Source organism: Callithrix jacchus, chromosome 21, assembly GCF_049354715.1.
Source record: "Callithrix jacchus isolate 240 chromosome 21, calJac240_pri, whole genome shotgun sequence".
In the NCBI taxonomy this organism is placed as follows: Eukaryota; Metazoa; Chordata; class Mammalia; order Primates; family Cebidae; genus Callithrix; species Callithrix jacchus.
Window position 1 is genome coordinate 38413130 of NC_133522.1, and position 14636 is coordinate 38427765.

General features: G+C 41.9%; 1 protein-coding gene across 1 annotated transcript; it reads right to left on the reverse strand.

The window, feature by feature from the left end:
- Positions 1 to 274: 274 nt before the first annotated feature.
- Positions 275 to 11523, reverse strand: MIS18A (MIS18 kinetochore protein A). The gene is made up of 5 exons (XM_002761365.6): positions 11168 to 11523; positions 7968 to 8034; positions 2897 to 3019; positions 2184 to 2280; positions 275 to 1590 (listed from the first exon to the last, which is right to left on the reverse strand). The coding sequence occupies exons 1-5, from the start codon at positions 11496 to 11498 to the stop codon at positions 1510 to 1512; spliced, it is 699 nt and encodes a 232-aa protein (XP_002761411.1). The 5' UTR covers positions 11499 to 11523; the 3' UTR covers positions 275 to 1509.
- Between the last annotated feature and the right edge of the window lie 3113 nt (positions 11524 to 14636).

Genomic DNA, 14636 nt, shown 5'->3' on the forward strand with positions numbered 1-14636 from the left:
TCTCGAAAAGAACACAAGAATCTTGCATGATCCAGTCCAGGTGACTTGGGACCTTTTGCTCTGATAACTTTAGTATTCTCACAAATAATCAGGGAACTTCTGAGCAGAAGCTGAATGAGTTCTGTGACCACACTCGCACACAGAAACAAAGGGCCTGGGCAAATTTTGGGTTACCTTTATATTCCTGAGCAGCCCTTCCACAGCCATGCTCAGTAATATTTCACATCTCAGTTAAACACCACTATTCAATTTGCAAAAATCAATCTTAAAGCACTTTGTTTTAATCTTTATTCTCTTCAATTATAAAAATACACTCCCTATAAAAGTATTACATTACAGAAAACAGAAAAGCCAAAAATTCCCCCAGAATCCCACCATCAGAGATGACTACTCCTCTTTGATAAGCATTCCTCCAGGTTTTCTAAGCATATAGTAGTACGTACATAAGCAGGAAAAAGTAAAATCCTGCTACATAGATGCGACTGCTCTTATGCAAGTTTTCAAACAGTTCTGACGAATAATTACGACCAATTTCTTCAGGGAACTTTAAGCACTAGTTTTCAGAGAAGATTCACTGACACTGTGGGTAGAAAAACCTCTAAGATTTTCTTATCATTTGTAATAAATATTGTTCCAAGTGTTAACGGTAAAATAGAGTTTTTAAAAATAGTAAATAAAGAAAAATAAATGTGATACAGAGAAGAAAAGTTCAGAAAATCATCGCAGTTTCTTATCAAAATCAAAACTCCTAAGTCCCAATTCCAACAAGTACCACAAAACGGCTTTAAAATGGGATTCTGAGAAACAATCACTCTTTACCATAAAAGAGAGCTGCTAAGGTCTCTATACGCAAGCCTGGAGCCTGAAAGTCTGAAGTCCTGCTTGCCTGGCTGAAGTCTCCCACCCTCTGCCTGCGTTTGCCATTGTCCCTGATCCCCCAGACAAGCCCCTCACCCAACCCTGCCATCTTAACTGTTCTTATGTTAATGTAAATACCTCTCACCCAAGCCTGACATCTTAACTGTTCTTATGATAATGTAAATACCACTCACCCAACCCCACCACAGTAACTGAACTTACTCTGCAACACACCCACCCCCCAAAAAACTGCCCAAACCTATAAAACCAACTCCTACCCCACTGCCCTTTGCTAATGCCCTTTTCGTCCTTCGCCCACCTCACCTAGGTGAATAAATAGCCATGTTGCTCACACAAAGCCTGTTTGGAAGGTCTCTTCATTCAAAGCGCCCGTTTTTCAACAATAGCTATAAAAGTAATTCTACAATTTTGGGGTCTTTTTTTTTGAGACAAGGTCTCACTCTGGCATGATCAAGGCTGACTGCAGCCTTGACCTCCCAAGCTCAAGTGATCCTCCCACCTCAGCCTTTCGCATGCCTGGCTATTTTTTTCTTTTTCTTTTTTTGGTAGTGACAACATCTCACTACGTTGCTTCGTTTAACAAAAAAAGGGAAGAAGGGCGGGGGCAGAATGGAGGACACAGACTAGAGTTCAGCTTTTACAAGTGGCAAAGGACAATTTTGATTCAACCTCCCACAGCTTCATTTGTAATGCTTGCAAGACATCTTCCATCTATTGAATTGAAAAAATAAACAAACACATATCAATATCATTAAAAATATACATGGTTAAATATAATTAAAATATACACTTAATGCAATTTTGAATATGTCATGCATTGCATGGTAGATATTCAGTGTTTAACAAAACTACTCAGAGGCATAAACTAAATTTTTTAAAATAAAACATAATTCTATCAACAGCAGTTCTCAACCTATAAGCTATGTCTCTTCCATATGGTCATCACCATCTCACCCATCTGGCAATGAGAAGAGAAAATGCTAACATCCAACAATAAGGCTATATATACCACAAAAATCAATTCAAACAAAATACTGATTTGAATCAAAAATGTATTTCTGGCTTAGCAGTGTTGGAACATACAGTTTTGATTTTGACATGAAATGACTTCCTTATTATTTTGTTGATAAAGCTTTAACTTCATTTGAGTTCCCCAAAGATCAACTTTACTAAGAACTGAAATGAAATAAGCATACTCTTACAGTGAGCAAAACAGATGACATTATGAGAATTATCATTTGTGGGAGAGCACTTCACTGAGAAATTGTTCATACAAATATGTAAAATGTACAGAATAAAATTACCTGTTTTAAAGACTTTTCTATTTCAACTCTGCTTTCAAGATTAAAAAGTTCTTTATCTTCTGACACAATTTGCTTTTCAGAGGACCCTAAAACATAACTGAAGTACAGTACAAGGTTAAAATATAAGCTGGGTGTGGTGGCATGCACTTATTCCCAGCTATTCAGGAGGTGAGACAGAAGGATCATCTGAGGTTAGGAATCTGAAACTAGCTTGGGCAACACAGCAAGACCCCAAGCAATATGCCTGTAGTCCTAGCCATTTAGGAGGCCGAGGCAGGAGGATCACTGGAATCCAGGAGTTTGAGGGTGCAGAAAGCTATGATTACAGCACTGCACTCCAGCCTGGGTGACAGAGCAAGACCCCATATCTTAAAAAAATATGTTTTTAAATAAATAAAAATAAAAAGCTGGGGTCAAGGGGAATATCCTACTAAACTACACTCAATTTTTTTAAAAAACTGAATATACTTTTACTCCAAAAAAATTTCTCAGTGTTTTCTCCTACAATTTAGAGTGTCTGACTTTTCCAATACCAAATAAAGAAGCAGGTCAAAGCAAAAAAAAAAAAATACTGGCTTGTTAGAAATCATTACTTGAAAATATATTTAACCAAACAGTATTGACTTAGTTCTGAAGTTTCCGTACCAATTTCTCTGCAAACTTAACTTTCTGAAACACCAGTTGTGAGGTAAGCATTTATATAGCACACTTACCTTTCGATGGCTTCAACACTGAGGCAAAACAAGTCTCTCTTGTAATCAAGATTCTTGGGTGTGCATCTGTACACGTAGCCAAGGTTGAGTGAGCACCCCGTGCAGTACAAAGTCTCAAGGATGCTGCAATAAAGGAATGTCTTGCTTTAGGAAACAAAATAGCAACTCATTATAATAAAAATCTCATCTTTAAAATCCATAAACACTTCAGTCTCTCAAGTATGCTATTCTGACCATATCAGATCATACATATAGGAAGGGAAAAATGATAGTAAGATATTTACAATAAAAATATAAAGACAGTCATCTCTAGACCATGATGTCTTAAGTATCAAATGACAAGGGACATACAAAAAAGTGACAAGAAAAGATACTGAGGTGGTGTTTTTCTGGAATATAAATTCCTCTATCTGGTACAAGAAAAATAATCTAAAATTTGGAAATACACAAAAAGATTCTACATGTCCTTTTAATGTCATGTTGTCCAAAAAGCCCACCAAGGGGCATTAACACATTAGGCAAGGGACAGGAATTTTTGGGTAACTAAATGTAACAAAGCAGAGAATAAATATTTTAGGTGTGCCAGCCATATGGTATCTGTCACTACTCACCTCTGCCACTGTAAAACCGAAGCACCTATAGACAATACATAACTGAATAATCTGCATTCCAATAAACTCGTATTCACAAATGGGTGCCCAGTCCATGGGTCACAGTTTACCAAACTCTGCTCTAGTGGAAAGTAATACTGTTTGGCTTAATAAAAACAGACTCTCTGAAGTTAGATGACAGCCCATGTAATTGTTCCTTCATTCTCATTATCTCTCAACTCAGGTTCCACACACTTGAATATACCCTCCCATAAATCCTATTCATGTCTCCTTAAAATCTGGCTTAGAATCCAGCGTCTCTCAAATGCCTTGTTGAACTGACCCATCCAAATTTACCATTGTATAAATACACTAAAATTACCATTCCAACACATAGCAAAGTGATAACTGGAGATTTAAATACTATTGCAAAAGTATTATAACTCCTACTCAGTACGTGAAACACTTGTAATCACTAAATATCCATTCCTATCAGGCAAAACGGAGTGATTATAAACTACATCATTGTTTACTTACAGATACTAAGATACAGGCACTGTTATTTATTACAGCAACATATGGAACAAAGAACAAAATGGAGCACCACCTGATTACATCATGAATGCTCACTGATTATGTGATTAGCTAGTAATACGCCACTGATTACATATTAAGTGTCCATGGGCTTTTATAAGTTTCTATACTTTTTTTAGTTTTACAGTATAAATAGTCTCACTATGTTGCCCAAGCTGGTCTCGAACTCCTAGCCCCAAGCAATCCTTCACCTTGGCCTCCCAAAGGGCTGAGATTATAGGCATGAGCCACCATACCCAGACAGCTTGTATAAGTTTTTACATAAGAAATATAAAAGCATGCTGACAAATCCCACCTATATTACTCACAGTTAACCAGCAAACCTCCATGCTAAATATCAAACCTCATTACCATTATGAGACTGCCTCGCACCATTACCAAGATTACAAACTAATATCTAACGTAAGTGTCATCAGCCAAGAAAGGACACTTAGAGAAACCAAAGGCTTGAATTCCCCAAATAGACTGAGCCATGGATAAGACTGTTCTATCCTGAGCTATCAAAATCAACCTAAACACCACCAAAAATAGGAATGAACCCGATCATACTTCTACAACCATCTTTTAGAGCAATGAAGAGACGATAGCTACTATTAAGCCAGCATCTTTCTGCTTTCAGTTGGCAAGAATTTGGCCAGAATTCACCCTTTTCCTTGAACAATAACATTGAGAAAGCAGTGGCAACAATCTTAAGGTAATTTTAGACAAGGAATAATTTGATCGTAAGATTCTCAACAAAGGACAGAGTCATACTAAACAGAGGAAACAGCACTGCTACGTTCACGACATACTTCTAAAGCCAACAGTGCTCTTGCTGACCATCAGCAGAATAGCTCAGGCAGGTATTCCGCAGGATGGGCTTATGGAAAAATTCACAAGCATCCCAAAGCAATATGGGAGTGTGGAGCACACAACCCTAGTGAAGTCCAACACAACTGAAGGCAGCATAATCGATGGGTTTAGGTGACACAAACAAACCGTATTAATGGCTCTGAGTCAAAGAGAGTGAATTCTCTATCAATCCTGATTATAAAAAAGAAGAAAGGCTGGGCGCGGTGGCTCACGCCTGTAATCCCAGCACTTTGGGAGGCCAAGGCGGGTGGATCATGAGGTCAAGAGATCGAGACCATCCTGGTCAACATGGTGAAACCCCATCTCTACTAAAAATACAAAAAATTAGCTGGGCATGGTGGCGCGTGCCTGTAATCCCAGCTACTCAGGAGGCTGAGGCAAGAGAATTGCCTGAACCCAGGAGGCGGCAGTTGCAGTGAGCCAAGATCACGCCATTGCACTCCAGCCTGGGTAACAAGAGCGAAACTCCATCTCAATAAAAAAAAAAAAAAAAAAAGAAGGAAAAAGTCTTGGTTTGGTGCTAGACTGTCTTTGACACTTGTCTCACAGTTGCAAATCTTTTAATAGTAAGAGAACAAACTTCAGGCAGAGAACCAGCCAGGCAATAATATCTCAGCTAGAAGTAATCACATTTGTTTTCACTGTAATTATCTTCAATTGCTTTCTAGTTATGGCAAGTTATATGTTGATGATAGTAAAAAGAATCCTTTTAAAATTTAAATAAAAATTTTAAGTCGATTTAATTTTAAAAATTAAGTATGCAATAGCAGAGCTGGTAGGTAGTACACAAATAGGGCAAAAATGATGAAGGTGACATCAGAATGGCTAGAGCTGGGAAGTGGAGAAGAAAGCATTTTGAAGGAAGTCAGGAGGGATAACAAGCATCATCCTAGCTCTTCCTGCTAATTAGTCCTGTGACTTTAGCAAAGTTCTAACCTCCCTGGGCCTTACTTTCCTCAACTACAAAATGAGAAATGATCTAAGGCTGGGTTTTCTTAATTCGTATGGCCCACATGCCAGCACCACAGTTTGTCACAGCCACAAACTATCTGTACTGGTTTCGGTTTTTTTCTTTTTACTTTTATGGGAGAGATACATAGGACAAAGACTGCAGAAACGGGGACGCAGAGCTTCCAAGCCCTTTCTAGGTACACCACCCTCCTGGCATCTCATATTCACCAACCTGGAAGTTCTCTAAAACCTATGGGTTTTTTGGGTTTTATAACATAGGCAAGATTGATTAAATCATTGCTCATCATCCCTAGCCCCTCTCCCCTCCATGGAGGTAAGAGAAGAGGTTGGGGTACAGCTGAAACTTCCAACCCTCAAAAGACCCTTGGTCTTTCTGGCCCCCCATCCTGAAGCTACCTAGGAACCCCCAGCCACAGTCATCTCTTTAGGATTCAAGAGGACATTACCACCACTCCAGAGATTCTAAGCATCTTAGAAGCTTTTGCATCAGAACTGGGGCCTAAGACCAAACATGATAACAAAAAATATTATTATCACCCAATCACTTAAGAAATTAAAAGGGTTTGGGGAGCTACTAAGTTTCTGTCTCCTGCTAAATGTGTAAGTTGAAATCATAGTACCTAATGTGATGGTATTAGAAGGTGGGATCATAAGGAGGTGATCTGGTCATAACGGCATAGAGTAACTTTTTAAAAATTAAATATACTTTATTTGATAGGATACTCCAGCATACCAGTATTTTTAATATACATTAAAATACATACAAAACTAATTTTTGTTTAACTGTGTACCACCTGAAGTTATTCCATATGTGAGTATAAGATACAGTTTACATTTGGAGCAACAATTATACAGGGCAGCACGTCCCACTCAGTATACTCAGGTGTTACTATGGCACATGGGTGGCAGGTATGGCAAGATGTGTGTCCCCTCAACCCTTAGAGTAGCCACATAGGACTTTAGCTTGCTGGCGCTCCTGTGTTGTTTGGTCCTGCCTTATCTGTTTACCCCAATAGGCTATGTGTGTGTGACAGCAGCATTTTATGTGTGCTACAACATGAGAAAGGTGGGCAGCATTAGCCTAAGGCACTCTTTAACACTGAGATTTTATAATACAGGTATTTTCCCTTTTTTTTTTTGGAGACAACAGAGTCTTGCTCTGTTGCCCAGACTGGAGTGCAGTGGCACAATCTTGGCTCACTGCAACCTCCACCTCCCGGGTTCAAGCTATTCTGTCTCAGCCTCCAAAGTAGTTGGGATTACAGGCACACACCACCACACAAGGCTAATTTTTGAATTTTTAGTAGAGACAGGGTTTTGCCATGTTGGCCAGGCTGGTCTCGAACTTCTGACCTCCAGTGATATGCCCACCTCAGCCTCCCAAAGTGCTGGGATTAAAGGCATGAGCCACCATGCCGGCCTTCTTTTTCTATTTTTCTTTTCTTTTCTCTCTTTTTTTTTTTTTTGAGATGGAGTTTCGCTCTTGTTACCCAGGCTGGAGTGCAATGGCACGATCTCAGCTCTCCGCAACCTCCGCCCCCTGGGTTCAGGCAATTCTCCTGCCTCAGCCTCCTAAGTAGCTGGGATTACAGGCACGCGCCACCATGCCCAGCTAATTTTTTATATTTTTAGTAGAGACGGGGTTTCACCATGTTGACCAGGATGGTCTCAATATCTTGACCTCGTGATCCACCCGCCTCAGCCTCCCAAAGTGCTGGGATTATAGGCGTGAGCCACCACGCCCAGCTCTATTTTTATTTTCAATTTTCTTCAGCATCAAGCCCAAAGATCCAAAAAGGGAGTGTCAGAATACACTTTTATAAAACTAGAAACTCTAATTTTTCAATATCTAAGGGTGACCACAACCACTCAAGAATTGATATACTCCTTTTTGAAATGGGATATAGAAAAAGAAAAAAAAAACTGATACATGTGAATGACTGACTTTTACTATCATAAAAACTTTTATCCCAAGTAATCTTACTACTAGTAACGACCTTTTAAAGATTTTAATTAAAAAAAAAAATTCTCTAGCATACTCATATAAATACAGCTTTACTCACCAACCATTTTCCTTTTCACGTTTGGATAGCTTCTGCTCCTTATCCACGGAAACATTACAGGAAACACCTATAGAGAAAGTAATAATTTATTAATGTGGTTTGTTACAACATACATGCAAAGAGTTAGAGAATTTCTAATCCAACTTTTTAGAACTTGGAGGACAAAAAATAAGCCCAAAGTCAAACACACACACGAGTGGTTCAAAACTAAAAGTACCAGGGGTCTTCTGGGAAAAGATGGCAGAATAAGAGTTATTTCCAACCAGCCGCAGTGGCTCACACCTGTCATCCCAACAGTTAGAGAGGCCAAGGTGAGAGGATCGCTTGGGGCCAGGAGCTAGAGATCAGCCTGGACAACATAACAAGACTCCATCTCTACAAAAAAATTTTTAAAGAAAAATGTTAAAAGGTTATTTCTTTCCTTTCCCTAGAGAGAAAAATTCATTTAACAGTAAACTTGGAACCATTAGAATCTCAAATCACAGACTGCAAAGAATTATCTGCCAGATAGTGAAATTGGGTTCCAAACCTAGGAAGATGCAAACAGCCAACACATCTATCTCCAGATTTCCAACACAGGACCCATTTCTCTAAAAGTAACTGAGACGGTCCTCAGGATCACAGCCACACATCTTTTACTTGGACAATGACTTGGACAGAGGTCACAGCTGGACTCCAGAGGCAGCAGCAAACATTCTCAAAGAATCCAGGTCTAGGACACACTAAAGGACAGGGTAGAGGATGAAAAAGAAACAAAGAAGGGACATCAGACCTAAAATGACCAGAACTGACTCTTAATTTCACCTCCTCCTACAGTCTACCTTAACTTGGTAAACTCCACCTCCACCTACGTGCTTGCTGAAATCAGAAACCAGGTGTCTTCCTTGATTCTTCATCTCCTCATCCTGCTTCCCGGTATCTACTCCACTGATCATCCCATCCATTCTACCTCCCAAACCTCACTCCAGCCCCCAAACCACCAGCACCACCTCTTGCCTGGACTCCTGCTCTGGCTCTTCACTGACCTCCCCAACTCTATACTTGTTCCTCCTTCAATGTTTTCTCCAGAGAAAAAGCAGGGTCATATTACTCCCCTGCCTAAGCTAGCATCACGGTTTACTCACTAGAACAGATTACTATTCTTTAGGACAGACCTCAAGGCCCTGAACTTTCTGGCCCTTTAATTCCTCCCTAAATCTTTACTCTTTGACCATATTCTAGTCTCCGGGCTTTTGCATGAGCTGCTCAACACCTGTTAAAAGCAAACAGCATGACCTAGAATTGTACCTGTTGCCAAGCTAGCATTCACATATTAAAAACAGGAAAACATTTTCAAGCACATCAACTTGAAATTTTCTTGGCGATGTGGGGGAGAAGGGCACTAATGATGATTAGTCAAATAACTCAGGAATGAAAAAGCTATTAAGAAGCTTTCTTATGGTAAAGACTAGTGGAGTTGGGAAATAAATTTATATAAACATTATAGGATCAGGTGCTGTAGCTCACCTCTGTAATCTCAGCACTTTAGGAGGCCAAAGCAGGGGATTGCTTTGGGGCCAAGAATTTGAGATCAGCCTGAGCAGCACATCAAGACTCAGTCTCTACAAAAAATTTTAAAATTAGCCAGGTGTTGATGTCTGTAGTCCCAAGCTACTTGGAAAGCTGAGTGGGGAAGACAGTTTGAGCCCAGGAGTTCAAGGTTACAGTGAGCTATGATTGTGCCACTGTACTCCGGCCAGGGCAACAGTAGGCTGTTAATCCACTACAACCCTTAATTCACTATAACCTTGTCTATTCAAAAAAAAAAAAAAACCTATTAAATAAATAACCCTATTAAAATAGAAAGGCTGTGTTATGGCTACAAAACGCAATGTAAATGTACAGAATGTAAATATATAAACCTTGACAAAATGAAAACAATGAAACTATCAAATTGAATGGAAATGAATCCGAGTTCATTTGTCTGTCTTTACTGGGGTCGGGGGAGAGGGCAAGGTGGTGTTAAATCCCCTCTAATCTGATAAATCAAAAACGTATAGTTCTTTAAATTTTAAACTATGTTTGCTATTTTTAAACTATGTTTTAAATTTTAAAACTATTAATATAAAAATTAAATAACAAAACAATACCCTTTCTATATGTAAAGCAAAACAAAGGACGCACATGGCAAAAGACAAACACTATCAAAACAAAGTACAAATAAAATGAAAGTTGTAACACCAAATATGTTATTTCTTAAAAAGATGTAAATCAGGTAAACTCATTCAAACAAAGAGCTTCCCCTACTGGATCAAAAATGTGCACGGTTTGGTTTTAATAGGTGCAAAGAGTTAATCTCAACTTTCAGTTACCTAGTGGACACTGATGTGCTCCTTTATTCTCAGTATTACACTGAGGAAAACGTTCCAGAAACATCGATAAGACGATGGTGAGTTTTTGCCATCGAAACATTTACAGTATTCAAAGACAGGAAAAACTTCATCTTGAAAAACCACAATCCAAAAGTAACAGCCATTTTCACATCAATTCAGAAAAAATGTAAGTGAATCACTTCATCCCTAAATACTGCAAAAACAGCAAAATGAGAGAACAGTGGAAAAACAGACATAACTGCTAGAACCAGGATTAGAAACTAAATTCCCGTCTTCTTCTCTTTTGCTACATCCTCCTTCCTCGCTAATTTTGATGAGATTGCTGCGGCTTTTATTGCACGTTTCCGTCCTTTTCTTCCCCATAGCACTGTGTTATGTCAGCTCTGCGGCTCGGCATCGCTGATGCACCAACAGCCCGCTAATTCCTGTGGGGAGTCGTAGGGCTGGCTACGCCTCAAGTGCTTGCAATCTAGTTAGCCATTTGTTTCTCTCTTTTCTTAGGACCTTTCAAAAAACGTTATTCTTTGTTGCCCTTTGTTTCTGAGTCATGCTGACGACGGTGCTGATTCAACCGCTGCTCTTCTGGGATCGGGGACCACAGAAAAGAACCCGTCCCGCGAGAGCCGAAGTGGAAGAGCGACCCTCCTCCCCTCCTCCTGCGACAGCTCACACTCTCATGCTTTTTGCTCTTAAAGTCCCTGAGCAGCTCCAAGGAGCCTCCTTGTCCTCCGGGGCCCCCCAGGTGCTGCAGAGCTGGAAAAAGGCGACCCCAACCCCCCAACCCCCCACCCCCCAATCCCCAACCCTGCGCGGCCCGACCCAACTAACAGCGTAGCAGGATGCAGTTGGTGTCCTCCTGGCTGGTCACCCAGCTCAGCGAGTCGCCCAGCGGCCGCCGGCAGCTGGAGCACAGGAACACCAGCGGCCTCTCCTCCGCCGCCGCCGCCTCCTCGAGACGCGCCTTCTCCGTGTCGGCCACCGACGCGTCCTCGCTTGTGGAGCGCCACATATTCGTCCACTTCTGCAGCAGCTGGTGGCGGCTCGAGTCTTCGGAGAGCCTCTTGCTCAACAGCGAGGAGTCGCTGCACTTGCCCTTGTCGCCGTACTCACAGCTGCCGTCGCATCCTGTGCAACACCTCAGTGACGGAGCTCCCGCCATTACCTACAAATCGCCCGCGCCCCACAGCGTCAAGGGAAGAAAAAAAAAACAGAAAGGCCCCTGCGCATGCGCAGGGCAGGCCGCAGTGGCGGAGGCCGAGAAGGGGCAAATGCCTTAGGGGAGGCAGGACGGCGGGCGGTCACTGCGCTTGCGTCACGCTTTCTAGTTTGAAGAAATTGACGCTGCAGACCTGTTTGCTTGTCTTGCTAGGGATTATTCGCCCCTTTCCGTGGGAGGGGCAGCGCCACTGAGAAAAGTACAGGCTGTAAGCTTGAGTGTCTAAGAACCACTTTCCCAGACTCCGGTTCAGTTGGTAGCGGGTTAGCCCGAGAATCTGCATTTCTAACAAGTTCCTAGGCGTGCCCACGCTGTCAGTATTGGCAGCCCCACATTTTCTAGGGGGTGGGGAGCAGTACTGCTATGTTGCCGGTCTAGAACTCCTAGCCTTAAGCGAGCGTCCCGCCTCGGCCTCCCAAAGTGCCAGGATCGCAAGCGTGAGCCACTGTGCCAGACCAACACCCTTTTCTTTTTTGTAAATGGACTAATTATAGTTGTATATAAGCAGCTCCACTTTTGATGACCACTGCTCCTGGGGGCCTCCTTTCCATGAAGTGGAGAAGGCAGGGGATAGGGGGTGACCCTCATCACAGGGTCCTTTTGCACATTGTTATTCCTGGAATGAGACCCTGGGGACGGCCCCAGATCACTTAGGCTGTCACTGCAAGGAAAAAGTTGAGGAAGCAGCAGTGCCCCCTGGAAAGCCTGAAAGCGCCCCTGCTGCTTGGATCATGGAATCATTCGTCCTTGCGAGGTTCGAGAAGCATCCCTTCTTGCTGATAAGGACAGATTTCCTCAGCTGCCCGGAAAGCCAGCCTCTGCCTGAAACACCCCAGGTCAGGAGGAAAGCTGACAGGGAACCAGCCAGCGGCACCACAGACAGCCTGGCGGCATACCTGGGAAGAAAGCTACCTGTAAGGACCTACCTCTGCTCCCACTACGCTCTGGATGTTCCCCAAGTCACTGTCTACTTGCCCTAGTTGCATGAACTATTTACATAAATGTACTTCCAATTTTAGTGCTTACGGCCACTAGCAAAAAGCAAAGGCTTTGAAGTCAGTAGTCCTGGTTAACTCACCCCTCCCTCCACAAGGCAGTAATAATGTAGGGAATTTCGGAAAAGGGTGTTTGCCTTCCCTGAGTCTGATTCTTCAATACTACACCAAGTTGTTAAAGAGGATCAAGTTTTCTAATATTGATGAAAATACTTTGTTAACCCTAGCACACCATGCTCATGTTCATTAGCTTCTTACTGGAAGAAAATGCTTCAGATAGTTGAGGCTTTTTTTTTTTACCACCCATAGAATTCCCTTCCTACCCTCTGCTTTTTTCTTCTTTTCTTTATTTTTTCAGAGATAGTGTCTCACTATGTTATCTAGGCAGGTCTCGAACTCCTGGCCTCAAGCGATCCTCCTGCCTTAGCCTCCTAAGCAGCTGGTACTACAGGCATGCATCACCATACTTGGCCCCTTCTGCTTTTATGGAGCCAGGGCTGACCTTCCTGGACAGTTGTTTTCAAGTATAATATCTCTGGGACAACATTGATAAAATCCACATGAGTTTAAGTAAGTGGCTGGTTACTTTTGGGAATCAAAGGATCATCTCCTTTTCTCAGACTTTGAGTTCCTAATGTCAGTACTTAAATTCTATGATAGGATGCCCCAGGAAAGAAGGAATACAAGGCCGAGCTGCATGGTGACTTTCAGCAGCCCGAGTATTTTTGATTTGGTAGGCCCTTCCCTCCATAAAACAGTTAATAAAAATTTCATTTTATAGTTGCACTGCTATGAAGATGATATTAAAATGATATCATAAAACTTTTTTAGACCTATAGGTTCACTTTTTTCTTCTGATTAAAAAAATTGAAACATTTTCATGAGCCTTAATATCACGGTTCCTAGGCATGATGCCTCCTGCACCTCATGAAGAAGTTGGCTGATGCAAAATGAATTCCTCCATAGGCACAAGTGTGTTTGTAGGAATAATATGAATATAAAAACAAGGCTAGCCATGGTGGCTCATGCCTGTAATCCAGCACTTTGGGAGGCTGAGGCGAGAGAGTCACTTGAGCCCAGGAGTTTGAGACCAACCTGGGCAATATAGAGAGACCCTGTCTCTACAAAAATTTAAAAATTAGCCAGGCATGGTGGTGCACACCTGTAGACCCAGCTGCTTGTGAGGCTGCGGTAGGAGGATGGCTTGAGCCTGAGAGGTCGAGGCTGCAGTAAGCCGTGATCATGCTATTGCACTCCAGCCTGGGAGACAGAACGAGATCTTGTCTCAAAAAACAAAACAAAATTTCAGCTAACCACAAAATCATCATATTTATGGGGAGACAAAATGAGATGCTTGAATAAGACGATCTCGCATTTCATGGTTGAGGTTGCTTCCTGAACTACATTCTCATCCTACCTCCTAGTTATACGATGAGGAGATGTGGGGAAGGTTGAGTCCATCTCCACCGCTATCACCACCGATTCCAGGAATGGGTCCCTGGAGGTTTAACACGATCAGTCAGATGACCATGACTCTTCCTCTAGTGTCTGGGGCAGGGATGGCTACCCATGGTGCTCCAATGACAATAAGGCTTGGCTCAGAATAAAAACTTGGCCTGGTCAAGTTCAATTTTGTCCAGTCTGAGTAAGGGAATCACCCAGCCTCTGGACCCTTCCAGTTGTGTGAGCCAGTCAGTTCTAGTTATTGTGGAAGGCAGTTTCAATTGTTGTTTTGTTTTGACTAGCAACCAAAAATGTATGTAATCATCTGTTACAGTATGTTAAAATTGAAGTTTCCACTGAGACTGGAAGATGAGGTAAAAATGAGATGCCAAAGTGTGTGTGAGACAGATTGCCCTCCTTCCTGGAGGAATCTTCAGAGTAGATATAAGAGAAATGATTCCTCCTGCTTTTTCTTTTTTTTTTTTTTTTTTTTTTTGATAGAGTCTTGCTTTGTCACCCAGGCTGGAGTGCAGTGGCGGGATCTCAGTTCACTGCAACCTCCACCTCCCAGGTTCAAGCAATTCTCCTACATCAGCCTCCTGAGTAACTGGGATTATAGGCACCCACCTCCAAACCTGGCTAA

Excerpts from the sequence above, each read along its gene's own strand:
- MIS18A (XM_002761365.6), bottom strand. The coding sequence starts at position 11,498 with ATGGCGGGAGCTCCGTCACTGAGGTGTTGCACAGGATGCGACGGCAGC. Across the intron at positions 8,035-11,167 it reads CAACTGCATCCTGCTACGCT|GTGTTTCCTGTAATGTTTCC; the intron begins GTTAGTTGGGTC and ends CTTTCTCTATAG. Across the intron at positions 2,281-2,896 it reads AGTGTTGAAGCCATCGAAAG|TTATGTTTTAGGGTCCTCTG; the intron begins GTAAGTGTGCTA and ends ACTGTACTTCAG.